The sequence below is a fragment of the Netta rufina genome (assembly GCF_964035555.1).
Source record: "Netta rufina genome assembly, chromosome: 2".
NCBI lineage: Eukaryota > Metazoa > Chordata > Aves > Anseriformes > Anatidae > Netta > Netta rufina.
In genome coordinates, this window is record NC_140124.1 from 22,843,760 (window position 1) to 22,868,074 (window position 24,315).

Genomic DNA, 24,315 nt, shown 5'->3' on the forward strand with positions numbered 1-24,315 from the left:
AAGCTGCTGGGAGGAAGAAAGAGCTACAAAAGCATCAGGACCTCCTGAATGACTGACATGTCCCCTCCAAATTTGTCTTAAAGGATGAAAGCAGAGTTCTTTCTGCATGAGTCTTGGAAATCAAGAGAAGTGGGGAAAATCTCTTGAAAGTATTCTCCTTTTCTTTGCTTCTCATGTCTGAACTTTGTCCAGCTAAAGAGCTATATTCATATGAAATGATAAGCTGAGATATATCAGAGAAATAAATACAAAGCAGGGCTAAAGAAACTCCAGCCAAGATGTAAGCACTTACTACAATGGAGTATTTGCAGCAGGGTTTCAGAATATTCCTGCTCCATTTACTGAAGCATATGTTAAAACATACAGTAATCAGGATGATGATCTTGAGTCTTTTCTATATAAACATCATTAAACATCCTCTGTTTAATGGCTGTCTTTCAAAAACCAAAGGAAAGAGGCTAAGGCAAACAGTCCAATGTGGGAAAATGAGTTGGTAGCCAAGATGGTCACAATATAAAAAAGAAAGTCAGTTCTGGTGTGAGCATGTTCCTCCTGGTGTGGCTGAGGAAAAGCATATCTTCTGTCAGCCACAGATTTTCAATAAATTTTAAGGAGAGGAAGAAAATTCATGACATCTGGGTAAGCTGTGTCTGCTTATTTCTCAAAGTTTTGCCTCCTTTTCATTGAAGAACATATTAAAAGTGGAGAGAAAGCACTGTGGTACATTAATAAGATGTAAGGTTTCTCACTCTTTAAAATGTTCCTTCATTTTAGAAGTTTGGTTTTTCTCATTTCATTACAGACAGAGAGAGAGATGTTGATGGTTTTATTTCTTTGCTGAGTGGATATTTTCCATAGTGTAATGCTGTTTTACTAGGGCTTGCTTTTGAGATTATGTTCATTTACACATCTGTCACTCTGAAAAACACAATTACTCTGATCTCAATTTAGATTAGTGGCATTTGAATTTTTTTCTAATGACATAGAAAAATGTGAAAGTCAGATGTGGAAGCCAGGGTGATTTAGACTCTTCTATGTACTGCTGTTTGGTTTGTGTTGAATTTATTAACAAAGGATGTCTATCTAATTCACAAGGCTGTCAAATATAGTTGTTTTCTAGCAAGGGTGGTGAAACACCAATTTATTTCTGCTTTTCAAGAAGTATGAGATAAAACTGATGTGTCAAGGTGCGGTGTTTGACAGTGCTCCACTGTAACATCAGCTGTAACCCCAAAATTACATTACTGACTCCTGAAGCAGATTGAGCATAAGGTTTTTTCAAATGAATAGATGAATTATACAATAACTTTTGGGGTTAAGCTATGTATTTTTTTTTCTTTCATTTCATATTTAGTTGCACCTGCATACTGCAGCAAATTGGCCCTATGTTTTGTCAGAACCCTCTGTTATGGTCATCTACTTGTCTGCGTTGTGCAGCACACCTAGAGATACTGAAGAAGTTAAGCTTTCTGGAAAAATATTTAGGAAACAAGCAGTTTTAGCAACTCCTTAATAACTCTGACAGATAATTGCTTGCTTATATTTAATGTAACATTCTACACATGCTTTGCATGCTGCAGTTGAATTTCCATTTCAGCTGGGGGATCCAATAATACCTTTCAGTCTGTGCCACAAACTGGTTTGTGGCAGAGTATGTGGGGTGATGCTCCATCCTGTGGGCTACTGGTAGAAAGGCAGCAGCCAGAGAGAGCCACTCTACACCATGACTGAACTACTTGTGCGGATGGCTTGTAAGCAGAGAGGTTTGTAGAATGATCCTAGTTTAATTTGGAGAACTGTGATTTCAGGCTGTCTTCGTGATGCACTTCTTTACCTTCCCATTTATGCAATAAAAGTTACTATTATGTTTTCGTATGCCCAAAGGAAAAATATATATTTTCTTTTCAAAGAATTACCTTTAGAAATCTTAGGAAAAGGGAAATGAAACTGGAAAGAACAGAATATAAGTGTCCATTAAAAGAGCATAGCATGGGTGCTGTGTAAAGTACAGTGAATGAATCTAGCCTCTGGGAAAAGAAAGTACTACTACAAGTATACAGATTGGACAGACAGTGCTCTCAGACACATGATCTGATCTACTTTTTTTTGGGTGGTCCTTTGTGCACCCAGGAATTGGACTTGATGATCCTCTTGGGTCCCTTCCAACTCAGATATTCTATGATTCCATGAATTAGACATTTTAAGGTACAGTTTAGTGGGGAGACAGAAGGGAAAGAGAATAAGGGAAGAAGACTCACCAGCTACACTTTCTTATCTGCCAGAGACACAAGGTTGTGGGAAACTTCTGCAAGTTCCTGACTGTGGTAAAGGAAAAAGAGAAGGAAATAGCATCTGACTGTAGCAAGAACTGACAAAAAATCCCAGCCTCTTCACTCTCCCTGCATTTCTGAGCGATGTGGTGTGGTCCCAAATGACATTCTTTATGGTTATTCTTTCTGAAGGCATAATGCAGGATTCAAACTGACACAGCCCTCATCACTTGAATTCCAGAATGACTACAACTTCTGTGACAATAATGAAAATATGATGTTGTTTTACTGTCACACCTTTTCTTTCTGACTGTGGCTTCTGCCTAAACTGAATCTGCTGTGAAAATGTCACTCCATTGCAGAATACTCCATATAATTGCACAACTGCTGAGTTAGGTGTTGTTTGGTCTGCACGTTTCATCTGTTTTGTTTATAATCTGCTTCTCCCTGGGTTTGGTACTGTGTTTCAATCAAGCCATTTGTAGTTCTAGCCATATAAAACATGTTGTACGGAAAAAGTGTGACACTGATTTCCTTAGGAGAGACATGCCCTTTGATTTCTGATTTTGTCCTACAGCTTCTGGATCCTCCAGAATGTGGCAATGGCTTTGTGGAAGATGGAGAAGAGTGTGACTGTGGGTCGATATCGGTAAGTGCGTTGTGCTTAAAATTAGCAACAAGATTCTCCAGGAGCTGCCCATGACTGCTCTTAATGTTAAGTGGAGGAAGACAGGCAATGCTAAGGTTCTGGAGCAAAGGATTCATAATTTCTCACCTTTTTCCAACATGATTAGCACTTTTATATTTTATCAGCACATCAATTTTAAAGAAATAGCTACCTATGCAAAATCAGGCCTTAAAAATTATAAAGTATATTACTTGATGGAAACATGTCTCTGGTCAGTGTTCAAATGTCAGGATTTAATGATTGATGTTGTGAAATTAGGAAAATGATTTATTGTATTGCACAGCAAACAGCTGTGCAGCATCTTCATGCCCCACAGTGCATGCTTTCCTCTGCCTCCAGGTGCCTAGAAGCCTGGTTAAAAATCTGTTTGGGTAGCACACTAAGATAAGATGGAATACGAGAGGTGTGGGGCTTATCTGCTTTTCTTGTGTATTCTGCTACAAGTGTCTGTGTTCCTCAGGAGTGTGCCAGTGAAGGAGGAGAGTGCTGCAACACGTGCACCCTGACGGCAGGCTCCCAGTGCAGCAATGGGCTTTGCTGTCGGAAGTGTCGGGTAAGAGCAGCCTCCAGGCAGCAGCACAGCCAGCTGACTGCAGGCACCACAGCATGTGTGGTTTTTATCTCAGACCCTGTATTTCCTTTTCTGAAAGCTTGCCTTTTAAAACTGTCTGAAAACTGTTTTGTTCTGGGGCAGTTCTCCGCCTTTTAGATTTGGCTTTTTGCAGTAGGGACTCTGGTCAAACAGAGGAGAATCTAAACCTTCCAGTTTCAGATCTGAGGAAGTCCTGTGACATTTCATTAGACATCATTGTTCAAACATGTTTTGTCTTTATGTCACTCCCATAATGCATGATGCATTGCTCTGGATTTGTCCCTGTGAGGCTGAATGGGAAAATCATACCACAAAGAGCCTGAGAAAAGGATGTGGTTAAAAAAAAAAAAAAAAAGAAAGAAGGAAAGAAATAAAAAAAGATAATCTACCAGAAGCATTCAGAAATATTCATCTAAAAGACACCTGACTTCAATTTCAGTTAGGTCTGCCTGCGTCTCCTTATGTTTGCACTGACTGAAATCCCACCAAATAAAGGGAATCAAGCCCTGTGTAAACCATAGGATATTCTTCCTGATACATCAATAAACAGTAAAACAGATTTAGCCAGATCTTAGCTGTGAGGGAGCACAGCTTAATATGGCTTCAAATAATTGTTGATGCTCATTTAATAATAATGTTAATTATTATTAATGGTGTTAGCATGGTGATGGTGTACTATGTGTGATATTTTTATCTCATCATTTGAGGGTTTCATTTCCTTGGGAGGAACATTAATAATAACTGCAGGCCACATTCTTGACTGTGCTCATCTGAATGTTAAAAAAAGAAAAAGCACAGATAATGCTGGAACCGATCACAGTTGCCTAAGCGCATTCCTTTTTTTAATGTAACAAAAAAAAAATAGCAGATTGCCAGTGTGGGTGAATTTTGTTCAAGTATTTGTCATATGGGCATCATACTAAAGACTCTCAGAAAAAAAATATATATTTTTTTCCTTTGCAAATAAGACAAGGGCTTGTCTATGTACAGAATGGTGAAGGTGAGCAAATGAGGAGAAGGGCAGATTTTTGTAAAACACATGTCCCTAGGAGATATTAAGCAGGACAGCTCAAAAGCCCTTATACTAGCAGTTCCCATACTTGACATTATCTTCTCTCTGCTGTACCCTGCCTGAAAACAAGAGTGAAAAGGGCTTGCATGCAAACCTTGGTGAGTGCACATCCCAGCATCTTGTAGCGTCTCTGACATTATTGCCTGCATTTTTCCAGACACGTAGGGAGAAGATAAGCTGAAGGTTGAGAAAGTAGCAGGGTCTTGCTCTTCCACTGACATGTACTTGCTCACACCAGCTGCAGAGATAGCAGTTGTTCCAAACAACGCCCCAGTGCATGCAGATGCAGCAAAAAGTTGCACAGCTACAGAATGATCTGGGTAGCACAGGCTTAAGAAGCCTTCCAGGGAAAGTAAGGGCTCTGTAGTATGCCCATGACCATAGCAGCTGCCCTTAGTGGGATGTCTTCCTGCTTTTATAGGTCTTGAGGCTTTACAGTGGCAGTCTTTAATCAGATTGTGAATGCATACATGCTCATTGGTACATTTTTCATTGTTAAATATCTGGTGACTTAGAAGCTGGTGTCAAGTCACATGGAATTCAATGGAACGAATAGTTTGTCCTATAACAGGAATGGGGCTTTGTAATAATCACAAGGATTATACGAATAACTTTATAGTGTTCTTGATCCCTAGATCTTAAGTAAATTCATAAAGAAGGTCAAGATAACTCTGTTTAACAAGTGAAAGAATCACAAAAAGGTGGAATGGCCTGGTCAGAATAATGCCGAAAGCCACTGCAGTGTCAGTGTGATAGGTCCCAGGGTCATGGGCCCCAGGACAACACTCATCCTGCTTGTCCCTGAGCTTGATGCACCAGCAAACAGCCTATGACCTGACTGGTGCAACATCCCAACTGAGGAAAGGAAAATCTTCCCAATTCAGTCAGCACCTGAAAATTTCCTATTTTTTATTTTAGTTAAGTCACAAAGAAAGTATTGCATTTAAGGCAATGGAGAAACCAAGGCAATGATTCTCTGTCCTTTTTTTCCAGTTTGAACCTAAAGGAGTTTTGTGCCGAGAAGCAGTGAATGACTGTGATATTGCAGAGAACTGCACAGGAAACTCCAGTCAGGTGATTTTTATATCTTATATCATAGAGATGGAAAAAAAACACACAAACCAAACCTAATCAACCAACCAACTACACAAACAAAAACAACAAAAAAAAACCAACCTGGTAGTCTTTCAGTCACTATGAATGTTACTGTTTTGTATAGTAAGGTATATAAAAAATGTATTAAATCTGGTGTAAGCCCAGAAGAAAACATAAAAATGAAATAATTTTCCATATGCCATTTGTTGTACACTTTATTTCCAAGCTTGTCTGAATGATCTATTAGTTATTTTCTCTTTCAATAGTGTTCTCCCAATATTCATAAAATGGATGGATATTCATGTGATAACAAGCAGGTAAATACAATTTCAATTTCTTCTACATTCTTACTGCTTTTATGGATTACTTTTCATAGAATATGGCTTGAGATCTTTGTAAGTCACTTGAGACAGTGCTATCGATTTTCCTGAATTTGAGGTGCTGGTCAAATTTTGGAGCTAAGCATTTAAATGAATAGAAGGTAGAGTCATGCATTAGCTGCCTCACTAGAAAAGGTGGCAAGTTAAACATCCTTTTTTGAAAAGCAACTTATTTGAAGTTTATTCTGTATCTTTTCTTTCTTTTTAGGGCATTTGTTTTGGGGGAAGATGTAAAACCAGAGACCGTCAGTGTAAATATATCTGGGGTGAAAGTGAGTAAATATTAATATTTCTAAGTTGGTTGTTCATACTGCTTGAAAAAATATCTTAAATTAGAAAAATTATGGGAAGAGGCCTATTCAGAATTATTAAAACCATCCAGGACTGTATGTTATGAAAAATATTGGCTGTGAACCAGAATTATGCTCTATTTTGAATTTTGTCCTTGAGAGTTTTGTTTTGTTTTGTTTTGTTTTGTTTTGAGTAATCATTTGTTTGTTTCTTGCATGACTGATTGTAGATGTTTTAGTACCGAGTACATCACCTAGTTCACTAGATAGCAAGTCCATTGCTACTTTTTTTTGGCATAAGCTATTCATTAGCCAGACCTACAGCCTATTTTGGAATGTAAGGAAGATCAAAGAAATTGTACTGGATGCTCATTAAAGATAGCTCTCAGTCCAGCACATAGCCTGCATATCCCTGTTCAAAGGCAAGGCTTTCTGGAATGATGCTTGTTGGGTGCTGAAAATATTTTTATGGGGCACAATATGTACTTTGCCATCATTCAGCAAAAACTGGAATTTCAAAAGAACTTGCAAATGTATGAGAACCATGCTCACCAGTAGGTAAAAGTAAGTGATTCTTTTGGTCTGGATGATAAATTAAATCATCTTATCAAGCACATGATATCTGTAGTTATTTTTCTAGTTTGTAGTTACTTTCTACTGCTTTATGTTTGACTGACAATGTTCTAGCTATAGGAGAGCTTGAATCATTTTCCAAGACTGGAAAATATGAATTAAGTTGCATTGCAGTACAAAAAGATGTCATTTATGTCTTTAGCTGTGTTGAAAGTGTGCAGGAATTTCTGTATGGTCCTATGAAATACCACTATTGGATACCAGATGTGTTACACAGTTATATAAATAGTGTGCAGACTACAACAGTTTTGGTGACATGTTTACACAGGACCTTTGGTAGATGAAAAGCATGTTGAATGAATTCATTATGTTGGGAAACCATAGGAATGCAGCCAACACTTAAGATAAGTTCCTCATGCAAGTCACAGAAAGATGGGAGTTCAAATTTAGTTTGGAGTCTGACTCAAACAGATCGTTGCCTTTTGAAAGCTTATTCAGATCAGTAGGATTACTTGAATGGTAACACCTGGAGGTCTCGTGTGAGCAATTCACCGGAGTACCTGGCACCTCCTGTAAGGATATGAGGTCATGTGGGCTTCATGGTTAATGGGATGCTTCCAGAGCATGCTTTGATGCTGATTAGCTTTGATTAAAAGAGAAACATAACTCCCTCTATGCCCCTGTCCTCTGTCTTTTTCTTCTCTTTTCCAGCTCTCTCTAGTGTTGATTAACTTACTGGTATTATTCTGAAGTAGTATGCTTAACTCCTCATTAACAACCACCTAGGAAGCCTATACTCATATTTATTGATTTATTTCAGCAGCTTTGGGGCATTTTGGACCAATGAACCTGATCAATATGAACAAAATCTTAAAACAATCCTGTGTGCCAGCATAAAACTTTTCATTGATATTACTGTGCAGAGTTTCACTGCCCACCTGCAGACCATGATACTGCAGCTGACAGATTGGGAAGTTTTCCCCCTTTTTTGTGCATCCCCATTTCCCAGGACTTCACTTTTCAAAGTCTTCATCATCTTAGAAGAGATTTGTTTCTATTTTTAGAAGTGACAGCTGCTGACAGGTACTGCTACGAGAAGCTGAATATTGAAGGGACTGAGAAAGGAAACTGTGGGAGAGACAAGGACTCTTGGATACAGTGCAATAAACAGTAAGTTGATCCATTTAGGAAACAGCTGGTGGGGGATTTTTATCCCTGCTCCAGTTCTTTAGATGTCACGAAGAGGTTCAAAAAGCCTCTGTACTGAACAGACTTTTCCTGACCTGAGGTCATCTTCTGCAAACCATAGTGCAGGAAAGTCTTGAGGGAGTGGAATGCCAAAATGAGTTGATATCAAGCAAGAGAGCACCATCTGAACTTTGGGAACACTTAGACCAAAAGTGGTCCTTGTACTCTTGGTGGTTCTAGCATGGCAAAAGGGAGCAGAGAGATTATTCAGTGTGCCTTAGAGGTAGCCTGTTGTTTCACATCCCAGAACATTGTGTGCTTTTTCTGCTGTGCCTTTGCATAGCTGAATTTTGTTCAGTTTTCATTGTATTGTAACCCTCCACATCTTTTCTTTCAAGTTGCTGCCTAAGCTGGTATTTCACATTCTGTATTTATGCAGCTGATTATTTCTGCCCACTTTAAACTTTTCTCCAGGCCTCACCAAACTGCATCCTGTTTTTTTCAGTAGTTTATTTTGTCAATGCTGTATAAATTCTAATCCTGCCTACACGTGAACTAATGGCCTTTTCCAGCTCTCTGTACAGATTTGAGAACCTTAATTTTGTTCCATTACAACTCATTGACTAAAACACGTCGTAACATGGGAAAGACCTGAGCCTTCTATTTTGACAACGCACCAGGCTCTGCACACAAGTTGTGAAGTCCCTTCAGCGTCTGTCTCTAGTTCCCTTACATATGTCATATATTTGTCTAAAAACAGCAGGTACCACTTCTCTGTGGGGCAGTTACTGTATCTTTATAGGATATTAAATCAGTTTGATGTGATTTGTTCTTGACAGTTCCTCATTTGCAGAGCGTTTTTGATAATGCATCGTAAAAAGCCTCCTCCCCCAGTATAAGCACTGAGGAGAATAATTTTTGTGGGAAACAGGACATTATTTATGGGAGTTACTGTCAGTGAGAGAAAAGCAAGGAATAGCAAACATGTTACAAAGCAAGTGAACAAAAGCACATTTTTTGATCATGCATTTTAATTTATTTTTTTTTTTGGTGAGCGTCTGTTTATTCTCTCAATACAGGGATGTGCTTTGTGGATACCTTCTGTGCTCAAATATATCTAGCGTGCCCAGGCTTGGAGAACTTGATGGTGAAATCACATCGTCTGTCTTGCAGTTCGGAAAAGTCTACAATTGCAGGTAATTGGAAATCCTGAAAATAGAACAATTAATATCCATCTTGCATGGAAAAGCAACTTTCTCATTCCTAAGTAGAGAACAAATGTTTTGATTAAAAAAAAAAAAAAAGTCCCATTAATCATTATTCCAGCTCAAGCTTTGGTAAACTTCAGGAACTTGACTGTGTGTGGGGAGCACAGCTGTTTTGCAGACCCCTCTGTATGGTAGTCAGTTTTGCCTGTAGAGATATAATTCTCTTCTCTGGCCTCTTCATACTACATTCTTTAATGTTTGTAGGGTACTAAATGTACTGAAAATACTTAGACATGTGCTGCATTACCAAAACTAACTGGCAGCTTAATATGTTGCCATATGTTAACTGAATCCCAATTATAGACCTGGTGTGTTCTCATAGCTTCTCACAGCTGTAAGATGAAGCAAAGTCCTACACATCTAAAATCAATGTTTTATACAACACAAACTCTTATACAAGAAAAATGGTCTTTGTGTTCACCATTATATTTGTTTGATGTAGATATACTCCATTGTAGTTTGTTTTACGTTAAGGCTGGTGAGATGAATAAGCCAGTGCTTACTCTTCCCTGGTCCTGGGCATTATATAAAGGAGACAGAAATGAAGGTAGCAGCCCAGAGCCCAGTTTCTCAAGCAGTCCTGTCTGGTAACAGCACAAGTCTCTGGGGTGCTCTTCTTGTCTTGAAGTGGTGGCCATGTGAAGCTCGATGAGGAGACGGACCTAGGCTACGTGGAGAACGGGACACCGTGCGGGCCGAACATGGTGTGCCTCGAGCATCGCTGCCTCCCCACTGAGTCCTTCAACTTCAGCACCTGCCCAGGCACCACAGACAACCAAATTTGCTCAGGACATGGTGTATGTTCTCATACCCTTTATTCCTTCTATCCATTCTTGAGGAGTACCCAATGCTGTGTAGTAGACTAGCTAGGCCTCGTGGGAAGCCAGCAGCATGACTCTACTAGTCTTAATACTGAAGAAACTTTTGAAAAGGCAAGGGGGAGGAGGCATAGAAGTAAACTCAATGTCTTGCAGTCCAGGCATCCTAAACAATGAGTCACATGCATTAATTTTATAAAAATCTTACCAACCATTGCTTTTGCCATTGCTTTAGCTAACTTAATAATATTTCCTTGTGCAACATTCTGGAGCATATAAAGATTTTATTGCCCATTTCTGAGGAACCTGGGGCTTTGTTCTTACAAATCCTGTTTTAAATTCCCTTCTTGAATTAAATTCCCTGGAGAAAAGGAGGCTCAGGGGCGACCTTATTGCTCTCTACAGATACCTTAAAGGAGGCTGTAGCGAGGTGGGGGTTGGCCTGTTCTCCCATGTGCCTGGTGACAGGACGAGGGGGAATGGGCTAAAGTTGCACCAGGGGAGTTTTAGGTTAGATGTTAGGAAGAACTTCTTTACCGAAAGGGTTGTTGGACACTGGAACAGGCTGCCCAGGGAAGTGGTGGAGTCACCATCCCTGGAAGTCTTTAAAAGACATTTAGATGTAGAGCTTAGGGATATGGTTTAGTGGGGATTGTTAGCGTTAGGTAGAGGTTGGACTCGATGGACTTGAGGTCTCTTCCAACCTAGAAATTCTGTGATTCTGTGATTCTTATTGTGTCAACAGCCAGGAAAGTTCACAAAGTCATTGGATTTTGTTGTCTGAGGGTTACTTCCCTTCAGAGAAGAAAACAGCGAGCTGGCACCTTGCTAGCAGGGCAGCTCTTCTGCTCAGTGCAGAACCTACGGCTTTATTGTGGCCCTGGCAAGTCCCTTTGTGTCTCACATAGTTTGAAACAGTGTCCAGGTCCCCATAGCTGAGCTGAGGTCAAAGGAGTCCTTCTCTCATAACATCTTTTGTCTTCTGCGCTGCATGAAAACTCCCTTTATTATCTGAAATTAACCACTTCATCGTATTAAAAAAAAAAAAAGTTGATGTTCAGTCTCCCAAAGCAATTATAAATGGCTCTACTAATTCTATATTACGTTAAGCAACATATTAATGTACTTAATGTATTCCATCATGTGATACACTTCATAATAGGTTACAATATATTACATATATTTATATATAATGTATAATGATACATTTAATATATTTATATCTAATATGTAATTTAAAAATTGCTATACATTAAAAATATTTTGCAGAAATTTGCAGGTAGTTAAAGTCAGTGCTGTTTCACTGTACATATACTGTAGTTTAATTATGGGAATAGGTGAATTTTATTATTTTATTCTGAACTACACTTTTGGCTACAGGTTTGTAGCAATGAAATAAAATGTGTTTGTGACCGATTCTGGGGAGGAGATGACTGCAGTTCTCGCATCAAGGATGATATGTTTTTTGATAAAGATGCCATCAACAAAGGTAAGAAGTTATAATTTTTACCAATAGTTGGAAAAGCTTGGATTTGAGGAAGGTTCATTAAGCAAAAACTAAATCTTCCACTCTTTCAGCTAGCATGCAACATGATGCACTGTTAGAAGCCTTATTCCCTTCCTTCCTGGCTCAGCAGATGCACTCTGTGTCTGTGAATGAGGTCTCAGGCATGTGAGCAGTGCCATTGATGAGCACTTGGTACATACAGCTCTCAGGACTGGCACCAGTGCATCTGGTTGTACCTTGCTTGCATTTGAGTGGCCTTATTAAGTGTTATTGATAAACTAGGATAAGCAAGAATTTACTAGTTCTCGTATCTAGGTGAAGTTACTAACATGTTTAATTTTTATTTGTGGAGTCATTTTTTATTGCATAGATACTATATAGAATGTTAACACACAAATTTTAGTCTTTTTAGTCTTTAGTCTCTACTTTAGTCTTTTACATTTTCTTGAGTGAAAGTTTTTGTTCCTCTCCAGGCTTGCATACAAGAGGAAGATGTATTGCGAAAAAAAGAAGGTGTAAATTTTTTCTATAGTCATTATAAATCCGTTTTTGGGGCAGTTTTACCATCTTCCAGAATATCAGTTTTGGTCTTTTTTTAGGTTATTCAGCCATAGAAAATTTTTAAATAAAAACAGAAAGTCCTTTTTATTCCAATATAAGCATGCATTTACCAGAGAGGTTATATGGTTGTAAGCTACAGCAGTTTTATATTGATAACTTTATATTGGTATACATGGCACAACTTTCCCAAGTAACACTTGTTCTGTTATGGGAAACAGACACAGAGGTCAAAACTGGATATGTCAAAACTGGATATACAGATGATCTTTTTATGTCCATTCTATACTTCACAAGTGTATCACTGTTTACAATTAACCTTCACAATCAGGCAGGCTTACAATCAGCCTGCCTTGGACAAGTTGTCCAAGCAGGTTTTTTGAAAGACAGAACATATACTGTTTTTTGTATACATTTCTTCTAAAACCCTATATATTTTTCCCCTTTCTTGTGTTTCCAGGTGTTGTTAGCACAAATATAATAATTGGGGCTATTGCTGGTACCATTTTAGTGTTGGCTCTCGTTTTAGGAATAACTGCTTGGGGTTACAAGTAAGTAATTTTTTTTTTAATGCAGTTAAAATATGTTTATTTCATCTGATAGCTGGTTACTTTATGAAAGCAACAATTGAAACATATCCTAAAAAATCAGAATGTGATTTTATTTGTACAGTGACCCTTTTATAATATTCAAAAGTGCTGCAAAGGCTAATTTCTCAAACATTTCTTACATGTATATGTGGATTTGCTTTTGGAGGGCTTGATCCAGGTTTGAAATATATTTAGCTATTTCTTTTATTTCTTTTTGTAGGTGTTTAGATTATGATTTTATTGTATCTGACAAAGGAAATGCAAGAGTACAGTCTGATTCAATCACAAATCTTTTGTACTGACAATGTAAATTTAGAAATATTAGCCTTCAGTCAGTAAAGTATTTAACCATAGGTTTTCTTAAGCAGATGTTTGTATTTAGTCAGCTTAATCCCAAATTAATTCAAGCATGTTTTTTGGTGAAAGAGAGAGACCTGTAATTTGAAAAAAAGGTTCAAGTTCTTGCCTGGCACAGAGGTGTAAGTGTTCTGCTCACTGAAGGTCAAAATGGATTATTTTAATCTGATTGCTCTTTTCCAGTTTTTCTCATTTTGTGAATTTCATCTAAACCCAGAAGGTTTTAATTCTTTTGCATATATTTTAAAAAAAAGATTTTAGGTACTTTGTTACCTGTGTAGGGTGAGCATGGCTGTCAAAATCATTCAGTGGGTTTCTTGGGGCATGTTCAGCTGTGGGCAGTGCTCTAGCCAGTACATAGTCCCCAGGGTTTGGCATTGCTCAACTTCTGGCAGTATCCGAAAATCTGGGCTTATATTTTGAGTACAGCTCTGGAAGTTAAGGGCTAGTTTGGGAATCAAATCTAGCCAGAGGGATTAGTTTTTGGAGGTAGAGGGCAAAAGTGAACTTTTCGTTAGCAACATCACAATAAATAGACTTAAACTCATCATGAACTGCACCTCCAACTGAGCACTGATTTCAGCCATCAACGTAAATGTGTTTTCCTCATTTATTCTGCTTTAGTGCTTTATGAATGTTTATTTCAAAACAGTTTTTGTAGAAAAAAATATTGAGAAAAAAAAAGTTAATAAAAAAAGTTAATACATGTAGGTATATGTATATACATGTATATATTTTCCTTTTATTTATTTTATTTTTTTTTTGGTCTTAACCATGTATACCTGCATACTGATAATTTAATTGTATTTCTTTCTCTTCTCTTTTTATGGAAAGAAACTACAGAAGGCAGAGGTATGTGATAAAAGTAACAGAATGTATCTCTGGAAAACTGAAAATAGCCTTTCTTCTCTCTTGCTCATTTACATGTTATAAAGAAAATATAGTGGTGAAGAATTATCATATTTTAAAGAATACCTGCTTGAATATAAACAAATATATTTATTCTATACACATTGCTTGAAATCCTATTGTCATTGGACTCATTAGAAAAAATAATAATTACTTCCTAGATAGGATGTTTTATTTAGGAAAACAGGAGAATATTTCCAGGAAGAGGCTGAAAATTGGCTATTAGAGATGAAAATATCTTTGGGAGGCTGAGAATTGAATAATTAATATTCACATGATGTTCAGGAGCCTTCTGAGAAAAATTCATTTCTGAAGCTTCTTTGCAGTTAAAAATACAAAGCAATTAAATTGGTGTGTGAATAGAAAGCCCATTCCTCCCAGATGCCCTGCTGGGAGCATTTGTAGCCAAATTATGGTACCATCTTCAGCAGAAGCCTGAGCTTTCACACTTTTGAGCTGGTGGCCAAAACCCAAACAGTTCTTAGTGATTTGGGTTCAGTTCCTGCAAGACCGCCATCATCTACCTGGCAGACTGATGGGAAGGAGGTGTCTCCTTCTTCTCCCAGCCTCTTGCAGATAAGACAACTTCTCAAATTCTCCTGTTTTCTGCCTGCAGCCTCAATCCAAGCTGCCGCTTTGTGTGTTGCTGTTACCTGTGGCGCTTGTTCTCCATTTCCTCTGCCCATGTCGTGCTTTCTCTGCCAGGCTCAAAATACTCATGAAAAGCAGAAAAGCTCTGCCAAATGCTGGTTAATTTGTCAATGTTGTGCACAGCAAGGTCAGATAGGTGACAAGAACAGTAGCTGGAAGAAGACAAAGCTCTTGAAGTTGAGCATTATGGAGAGTTTGGTGGGTAGGAAATGTCACCTGGCACAGGGAAGGCAGAATTTGGGGTATAGGTGGTGCTCAATGGTGGATGTTGGCTCTACAAAATCAGGCTAACATGTCCATTGAGTCAGTATACTGGGTTCCTCAGCGCTGGCAGAAGACAGAGTAGCCAGAACCTCAAAATACAAAGAGAGACCACCCCATACACAATAGTGTTGGAGTATGAGAGAATCTAATGTTTTTCAAATTCCCTCATCTCCATAAATTAATATATGTGAGGATGTAGTCAGTCTGCAGCTGCATCAATGAGTATGGACAGAGCAGAAACCAGCATCAACTGAGACATTTGAAGATGATGGAGGGCTGGAGATCTTTAGTAACTAAGTCTCCCTCATGCAGAAGATGAAATTCTATAGGCTGACTTCTAAATAGAATAATTTTGGATATATACGAGGAGTACTTCGTAAGCAGAAAAACCAAACATCCACTACAGTGTCCCCTCCACCCCCCCGCTTTTTTTTTAAATTGCTTGTGATTAGTCCTTAAATAAAGATGGAAATAAGCCATGGAGATATTTTTAAACATTACATAAGGAATGACATTTGGTACTACCAACTGACTGAAACATGTAAACTGAAAATCATAAAAAGAGTAAATGAGCAAGCATTCTGTCAACTGGTATAATGTGGCTTAGAAGGCATGACTGTATGGGAGAAGTAATTTCTAACTGAGCAGCAAGAGTCCAGTTTGCTAGAGAAGCCCTGAGGAGCAGAGTTGCACGAATTGAGTTGATTCTGAAAATACCGATGTAGTGGCTGATGAACGGGGACTGAGACTTGAGAACTGAGGAAATAGTGTGGGGGTACTGTGCTACACTGATTTGTGTGTCATGTAATTATACATTTAAAATACTTCAGGAGCATTAGAAATTCAAATACGGAATGGAGACAGCCCAGTCCTGCTCTGCAGTTGGGCATAATCCGAATGTGAATCAATCTTCTGATAAATATGCATGTTAATAGGGGAAAACTGAAGCCAAAAGGCCTTGGACAGTGCAGGGCTGAATGGATAATTAAACAGCTAGCATTATGGTATAGCCAACTTTCAAATGAGCTATTTGTATTAGGGAGAGTTTTTGGCTTGGGGGAACTGTAACTGGGATATTTGTGCTGGAGATTTTCTGCTGGCGATGAATTTACCACGTGAACAAAAATGGTATAACTTAATTAGGACTTCCTAGCTCTATGCACCAAAACCATTTTTCTAGTACTAGAAAAGGATGAACTATTCTCAGATATGTGTGGCATTATTTTTATGTGTCTTGGCAGACAGAGTCTAGTGTGGTGACAAGGATTAACAGCTGAGAAGCTCTGACACTGGCACTGGTACTAGTTCCCTTCACAAGAGAACAGTTAATAAATAAACTGGAGGTTTTTCTCCTCCAGAAGTTTAAACAACTCAACAGGTTGTTCTATGTGAATTCAGTAACAATCACAAAAATTGAACAGAAGGCACAGAAGCATTAATCATCCAGAGGAAAAAAGCATTCACTTTTCCTCAACTCCTTTTTGATGCAGGCATGCACTCAGCACAGACTGCAGTGCTCATACTGCACCAAGCGATGCTTTCACAACCTGCATAGTAAGCCACTTGAAAGGGCTGAACTTAGTTATCAAGAACCACCAACTATTCACTTTAAAAACAGTGATCAGAATTTATCAGTGAAATAATCCTTGTTTTCCCCATCAAACCCAAATAACCCTCTTTCCTGAGCTAAGAGGGGAGTTTTCTCTTGGGTGGTTGAATTACTTACTAATAGGTTTTTTGTGTGCTCAACAGGTTTCCTCAAGGATCATCTTCCTTGCTTCTTTCTTTAAGACTAAAATTTGTTCATGTTTGTGTGCATGCTCCTGCCTGTCATGTTTTCTGACTCTACGCTGTTTGTTATACTTCAGACAAATACCCCAGGGAGATTATGTAAAAAAGCCTGGAGAGGCCGACTCTTTTTATAGCGACATGCCTCCTGGAGTCAGCACAAACTCTGCATCTAGTTCTAAGAAGAGGTCTGCTTTTCTGTCGCATTTTCAGATTTCTACCTGTTCCATCACCCATTATTCCATTAGTCAGAACATTTCATTGTTTTGCAGCAGGTTTGATCCTTTCTTCTTTCTTTGTGGAATGTTACAATTAGCATCCTTTGTTCTTTGATTACTGATTTTTCTCATATGCCCCAAGCTAGTAATTTATACAACCAGACCACAATAAATATGTTTTCCATTGTAAGCCAAATTTGGTGTAATCCAGTTTTCATCATTTTCCTACTTGAGAATTGCTTTCAAGTAGTTTGTATGATAACTGCTTGCTCAAAAAAAAACAAAAAACAAACAAACAAAAAACCAAAACCAAAAACAAAAAACAAAAACAAAAACAAAAACAAAAACAAAAACAAAAACTATCATAGTCATGTAATCAAAGACAAGGAACACAATCTTGCTTCAATAATAATTATAGATATAAACTGTTTAATATAAATATTTTTATATCTTTGTCAGTGTCATTAATTCAGTGAGTTGACCTAGAGTTCTGGATAATATTCTTTCTGCCTCACAGTAAAGATGATGGTGCTTGCATTTGATTCTACTTTTTCTTATAAGACTAGTGTCCTAAATGTCACCGAGACATTTATATCTTAGAAAATAATTCTGCAAAGACTTTCTGTAATTTTGTGCTTGCTATCATGAGTAGCCAAGGAAGGCATTAGATTTTGCCCTTGTTCAGAATTCACTTATTCTGCTGTTGCTCCAGTTACCTTTTTAAAAAAATCAACATTTTAAAATGGAAAAATAATTGAAAAACATTGAAAGGAGTTTGCAATTGCTGAGGTCTTTAGGTCCTGATGATCAAAGTCAAGCTGCAATCAGAGATCCTTTAATTACAAAAATCTTCAGCTACCACTTCAAAACAATTTACAAAAAGCTGTAAGTGTTCAGTGGGTGGGGTGGGGGGGGATAAACGCTCCTGCACTGTTTGATTACAAAGCTACAATTCTCAGTTTTTGTCTCATGGAGCAGTCTATAGCTGTGCAGTTGACAAAACCATTCTCTTTATAGTTGTGATTTTGAAGAAAGTAAAGAGAAATATATCGAAGGGATACATTTGTAGTGCCATTGGGTATACCAGCTTCATCTCATATGCAACTTCATCAAATCTGGTCTAATAAAAAAGCTATTAATAAAAACTGTAGTACTATGTAATTAATGATCAACGTCCACATTTTAAATTCAGCTTTTTAGATCTGTGGGTGGATAAGTTATTTGTTTTGGGGAGGAAATATTAATCTTAAATAACACAGTGTTTGTGTTGGAGAATCTTTTCTCATTTGGATAAGATTTTGAAAAAAGTCTTCGGAAAGCAAGTTTTCAATAAGTTGGTGTGAGCGGGTTCATATTCCAGTTAAGAAAAAATGTTTGTTTTTAAATGAATGTCATTTAATGTGTTTCTTATTTTGTTCTGTACCTGTGTTTCTTTCCACACTTCATTTCTTTCATGTGTCTCTGTTTATTGCCTGTTCCAAAAAGCAAATGATTTCTAAGGTCTGTCTGTACTAGAGAGTTTTGTTGTTGCCCACCACCAGCTCAGTTATGTTGTGCCACTGTCAAGTCTGGACAAGTAAGTCTGACAAATGCTTCATTAACATTGTGGTGGAACTGTCATAGTCCTCCCATTTGATGCCCAGGGCACTATTTCCAACCTCTCTAACTGGTTTTGATTTGCTCTTGGTGCAGATATCAATGGCAGCTCTTGGCAGACATTGAAGTGACTGGGTCATTAGCCACCTGGGCTTCTCCTTGCTGGAAAATGCTATGAAGTGTTAATATTCACAGAGGGTGTTCCAGGGTGTTCTGAGATTAAAACATAACATCATGATAATTTTTGTTATTGTGAAATTGCAAACACCAAAGACAGCATATAGCAAGACACTCGTGAACATAAAAATAGGCTGTAGCAAGGAGAAAATGATTACAAAATCTGTCAATCTGTCAGTTCTCAGACCTTTCATACCTCAAAAAACTTTAAATAAAATTCTGGGCTTACTTCAGTGTGGCTGTGATTAACCAGGTCTTCTGGAAACTGGAGAGCATCTGACAGATGCCTGCCCTGCAAGCAGAGCAGAGTTTGAAAACTGCAGGAGTATTCAGATTGTTACAAAATACAGAAACACATCCTTTAAGCAAAACCTCTTTCTAATAAATAAACTGTCTATTCTGACCAGTTTTCAACTTCCTCTTGTTTTGGAAATAATTGTGGATTTCATGGCAAATGGCTGAGCAGCAGCTACAGTCCAACAGGAGGGAGTCTGCTGCAGAATCCCACTCTCTCCTCTTCCCATTGGACATTGCCACACACATCTCTGGCTGTTAGAGGGAATACAAGAGGAAGAAAAAACCTTAGTTTGCACCAAGCACCTAGATATAAAGGCATTAAAAGTATAAGCTGCAATGACTAACTGACAGAATACAAAAAAAAAAAAAAAAGAAATTAGCAAAAATGAGACAGTTACCCCTCTGCTGGAGCTCCCATCTGTGTCTGAGAGGCTGCTCATCACAGAATCCTGAGACTGGTGGCAGTGGGGAGAGGGAAGCAGTCCTGGCTTTCCTGCAGCAGCATGAGGATGGGGTGGGCAGCCTGCAGGCAGGATGCAGTAAAAAATCATAAGCACAGCTAGAGGAGCATCGTCCAACTAAGAGCCGGGGCAGGGCTGGAAATACCCACAGAAATCTGGTATGTGCTCATGTTTGTGCTTTCAGCAGCATGAGAAAGTGATGCTGAAGCCTGTCTCTTGAACGTGTACACACCAAACTGCTGCAGGGACAGCTGGCAGAATTCACCAAAAAAAAAAGTGGATGCTTTGCTAGTGCAGACAGACCTTAGGCAGTGTCATGGCACTGACTTGGGGAATGTGACTGTCTCTGAACAGCTGAGCTAGCATTTTTGTTAGACAATAGCCATAACAATAACCGCATCTGAGCCCTCCTGTTCCAGGTCAAATGGATTATCTCACTCCTGGAGTGAAAGGATCCCAGACACAAAACATATTTCAGACATTTGTGAAAATGGGAGGCCTAGGAGTAATTCATGGCAAGGTAAGTGCGAACTTTTGTGCTGGTCACAGTGGAAACCAACATCTTTGTCACTGGGCTCTCTGAAATTTAGGTGATCTTAGGAGAGCATCATGAGTCCTTGCCATTGTGCCTGTTGTTAACCCGGAGCTAGGATTTAGCATTGTCCTACACAAGAACCTTTTTTTCACAATGCTTTACATGTAGAAATTAGATCTAATTTCTCCTATTCCTCCAGTGTGAGCCAATATGAAAAAGAGGAAGTCCATTCACTCTTGCCAACTTTTGTGATTTTACCATGCAGTATTTAGTGTTTTTCTTGAAGCAGTGATTTTCTCAAGTGAATGCTGAAACTAAATAATTTTTTGCTCTGCACAGTTGCTGCAAAAGGTAGTGAAAGATCACCTAAGTGTCAAGTTTACCTGGTCTGAGGTAAATCAAAAGGGACTGACCTATGGCTTTTAAGTGGTCATAGCCAGTGGCTTTTGCTGGGGAAGCAAGGAGAATGTACAGTTTGGAGTGGAACGCTTGTGTGTTTCACGATGTTTTACCGTCTGTCTTTATCCTGTGATTTCTTTCAGGTAATATAGGAGGAAACAGAAAGAAAGTCAGAGGCAAAAGATTTAGGCCACGGTCTAATTCAACTGAGTAAGTCTGAATTTACAACAGCAAAGCCAAAAAGTAGAGTTTTCATACTTGTATTTTGTAGATTGAGATTAAGAATACTGAAAAGTAGACAGTTGCATTTTTTTTTGCCCTGTGGCACATTCTGATTGCTGACTGATAATCTGGTAATGGTTTGGCTAATGTATTTCAACCTCTTTTTATGTATTCTTAAAAAAAATTAACTATCGATTTTCTTTTTTATGTAGGCTTCCTCAGTCGTTCCCATAGCAATTCCCAATGATGGTGGCAGCCTGCACCATCACTACAGGCTTTTGTCTACAGTAAACTGCCATTGCTGAGTGTATCCTGGTTCAATATTGAGTTTCTGATAACCTGTTTCCTCCCCTTGCCTTCACCTTGGGTTGGGTCATTGCAGAGTTAGCACTGTGTATCTCTGTGTGCCTGCCTGCAGGCTTTAGAAGAGGTATCTGTCTGCTCTCAGAGTACCCTGAAGCTTATAGTTGTAAGCCAGCAAATCCTGAAACAGACAGTCTTGAGTAAGCCCTGAAACAAATGGCTAATGGCAGTCCTTACCAAGTGATGGATCCCCAGACCTCTACAGCATGGCCTAGAGTTGCTGTCTAGGTGGTTACAGTCACTGAAGAGACCATGTGTGCAGTGCTCCCCATTGGGAAAGAACCTTTCCTATGTGCTTAATCCTGCTGGTTCAGGCTCCTTTCATGAATGAATAGAGAATGGCTGGAAACAAAATCTCTGGGCTTGTCAAATGCTGGCTTGCTCTTACAGCACTTATGCCACATAGGAATGACCCCTTCTTGACCGTGATGGCAATGACAATGCCCTTTCCCTATACCAGTAGTACTAACTTTGCACCTATATGGGCAAGTGGGCTTGATACCAACCCTGCTGGAAACTAATCATTCTAACTCCTCTCTGGACCTTGCTTTCTCCAATTTGGGGATTTAAGTTTGTTCTGAAACTTTTCTTTCACCTGCAGTGAACTGTTTTGAGGCAAGTAGGCTTAGAAAGATACATAGAGAAGACCATCTCCTTCCAATTACATAAATAATAGTTTGATCTACATAGTAATTAAAACATTATGTGGCCAAAATGCTAATATGGAACCAGAAATATCATTCCTAGATCCCCTGGGGGAGTTTATCTGTCAAGTGCCCCAGTGCTCTTGGTCTTAGTGCTGATAAACTCTTAATGGAACATTATTTATTTGATGGTTTTCTTTCCTCCTTGCATGTGACAGTTTGATAAAAGCAAAAGTAATCTGGCCAAACCATTAAGAGTACAAAAGAGACTGGAAGTTCTTTAGAAACTCGTCCTGTGCTTTTCTTCATTTCCAATTGCATTTCTCAAATAAGATTTATAAAAACAATATAGTTAAATTAATTTTATTGTTATTTTATCCTTCAGCACAGGCACAAATTGGGGCTGGATTTAGTCTGTAAAAAGTGAAAACAGATCAGCTTTTTTTTTTTTTTTTTTTTTTAATCTCAGAGTGAACATAATTGTTGGGAAGATTATCTTTTTCAATAAAAGAAAAAAAAGGCAAAAAAACACCCCACCAACTCTAATGGACATATTTCTTTTATTCGTGCTGCGTGCTGCTTAGCTTTAGCTGTAATACATTTACTACAGGATATTTAGAGTAATAAATCAGTGAGTAAACAGGGAGCGTGAGAGTTAGAATTTTTTTTTCCCTGTAAAATTTTTCTCTTTCAAAGGTACCCCAGCATTTCTACCAAATTCTCTGCTTTCCTCCCTGATACTTATTATGGTCTCTCACCCCAGCAGCAGCCCTGGTGCTGGATGTAGAAGGCTGTGGCTACCCGAGGGCAGTGCAGCAGTGTGTGCTTTCCTGGCAGATACATGCTGGCTGGAAAATTCCCTTCTCCTGATGGGGGAATATCTTGGGTTGCATGGGACTGCATGGCTTGTCCGAGTCTCCTTGGCAAGCCGGTTACCCTGTGGAGAGAGAGCTCTCATTGCATGAACCACATGTGGTGAGATTCAGTGGGGAATGGAGAGAATGGCCCAGGGCACACAGTGGATCTGCTCAGAGAGATAACATGCTCTGGGAGAAGAAAAAAAGGACAGAGAATGGTTTAACCATGCCCAATGATTTCTAGCAAAACAAAATGCAATGCCAGCTACTTTGAGGATACATTAGAATAAATGGAGGCTTTTCCCAGACAAATTTACTTTCTTAATTTCTCTGGAGAACACAGAATAACCTTAAAAATCTGTTCTGAAATGGAGAGCCAACCAACCTATGTGACCCTTGTAAGTCCAATGAAGAATATTTGTTGAGACAGAAAAAGAGGGTAGCACTGTTGGTTTCTTGTGGATAACAGAGACAGATAGATTACCTGCTGAAAGGCGGTGTTCAGTTTTGCCATACCTTGTGCAGAATTTTTTTAATTTTTTAAATTTTTTTAATTTTTTTTTACCACGAGTTCCAGAAGTTGCACAGTAATACACTTGCCTATAAAAGAATCTGGTGTATTCATTGGTCTGCAGTAATTGCACATTATGCACAAGTATTTTTTTTTTGTGTACAGGCAAGCATCAGATGGAAAATCTTGCCATTAATCATTTAAATGAAATTTCTTAAGCACTGCACAAGTTTTAAGCTGTGCAGCCCTCATGAACAGCACTGGCAGGAGGGTTGCATTGGGCAGTTCCTGGAAAATGTACTGGAAAAATGTCCTGGAAACGTACGTGGTTGCACATACCTCTCTGCAACTCCTTGTATTTAACAGATTCATGATATGAGGTGTCTGCTGAGAGTATCACTCTGCAGAGACTGCTAAAGCTCTTTTGGGATATTTTAAATTGTTTCTAGATGTTTCAAAACAAAATTATTCTTTATTAAAGGCAGATGGTTTGGTTCACACAGAAGGAATGCGAACAGGCCCACTGTTTCTGCAGCTTTTTCACAAGCAGGGTTTATGCAATGCCCTGATAAAACAAGTTTTCTGTTAAAATCAGAGTTATCCAGGAAAGATAATGAGGGTTTTCTGAATAAGCTGAAGTTTAATTGGGAACTTGTGTTAAAACAGGTCCCAGGGAACATGTGTTTTGCCAAATAGCAGTTCTGATCGTTGTTAATTTGCACTGCTTTTCCTATAAGCATTTATCTTCCTCGTTGTTGTAACTGATACGAACATCGTTGGCTTAGACTTTCTATTATATATTGTGTTTTTGCAGCAGGGTAACCCATGCATCTGAGCCTGGGCTTTCTCTCGGCCACCAAACCCCGGCCCAAGGCATAAGCCCAGAGGGCTCTGACCCCCCCCAAACAGGGAGCCAGGATCACAGGTCAGTCTCACCTGCCCCTGCATTCTGGGCTGCCGTTTGATCCCGTGACGAGCCCCTTTCCCTCAGTATCCCATAGTTTTCACTGTGGCGAAACACCGTGACTGCTTGGAGGCACTCCTGCTGACGCAGCGCTAGCTAGCCTTCCTCCTCACCAGCCTGAGGAGGACCAGGACCCTTGAGCCCAGGTCTTTCGCACGGTTGCATGTCGCGCTGCAAGCCAAATCAAGCCGTCGGTTGAGCTGGAGGCTTTTG

General features: G+C 38.9%; 1 protein-coding gene across 1 annotated transcript in view; it reads left to right on the plus strand.

The window, feature by feature from the left end:
- ADAM22 (ADAM metallopeptidase domain 22) overlaps nucleotides 1–24,315 on the plus strand; it is a gene marked incomplete at both ends in the record, with an annotated part of 134,315 nt that overhangs the window by 97,518 nt on the left and 12,482 nt on the right. The window contains 15 exons of the mRNA XM_084306638.1: nucleotides 2,848–2,919; nucleotides 3,419–3,511; nucleotides 5,616–5,696; nucleotides 5,984–6,034; nucleotides 6,306–6,369; nucleotides 8,025–8,130; nucleotides 9,228–9,344; nucleotides 10,045–10,213; nucleotides 11,615–11,723; nucleotides 12,760–12,850; nucleotides 14,081–14,098; nucleotides 16,939–17,133; nucleotides 20,027–20,127; nucleotides 20,685–20,751; nucleotides 23,953–24,063. Of these exons, the coding sequence (XP_084162764.1) occupies nucleotides 2,848–2,919; nucleotides 3,419–3,511; nucleotides 5,616–5,696; nucleotides 5,984–6,034; nucleotides 6,306–6,369; nucleotides 8,025–8,130; nucleotides 9,228–9,344; nucleotides 10,045–10,213; nucleotides 11,615–11,723; nucleotides 12,760–12,850; nucleotides 14,081–14,098; nucleotides 16,939–17,133; nucleotides 20,027–20,127; nucleotides 20,685–20,751; nucleotides 23,953–24,063 (1,445 nt within the window). The remainder of the gene's footprint in view (nucleotides 1–2,847; nucleotides 2,920–3,418; nucleotides 3,512–5,615; nucleotides 5,697–5,983; nucleotides 6,035–6,305; nucleotides 6,370–8,024; nucleotides 8,131–9,227; nucleotides 9,345–10,044; nucleotides 10,214–11,614; nucleotides 11,724–12,759; nucleotides 12,851–14,080; nucleotides 14,099–16,938; nucleotides 17,134–20,026; nucleotides 20,128–20,684; nucleotides 20,752–23,952; nucleotides 24,064–24,315) is intronic.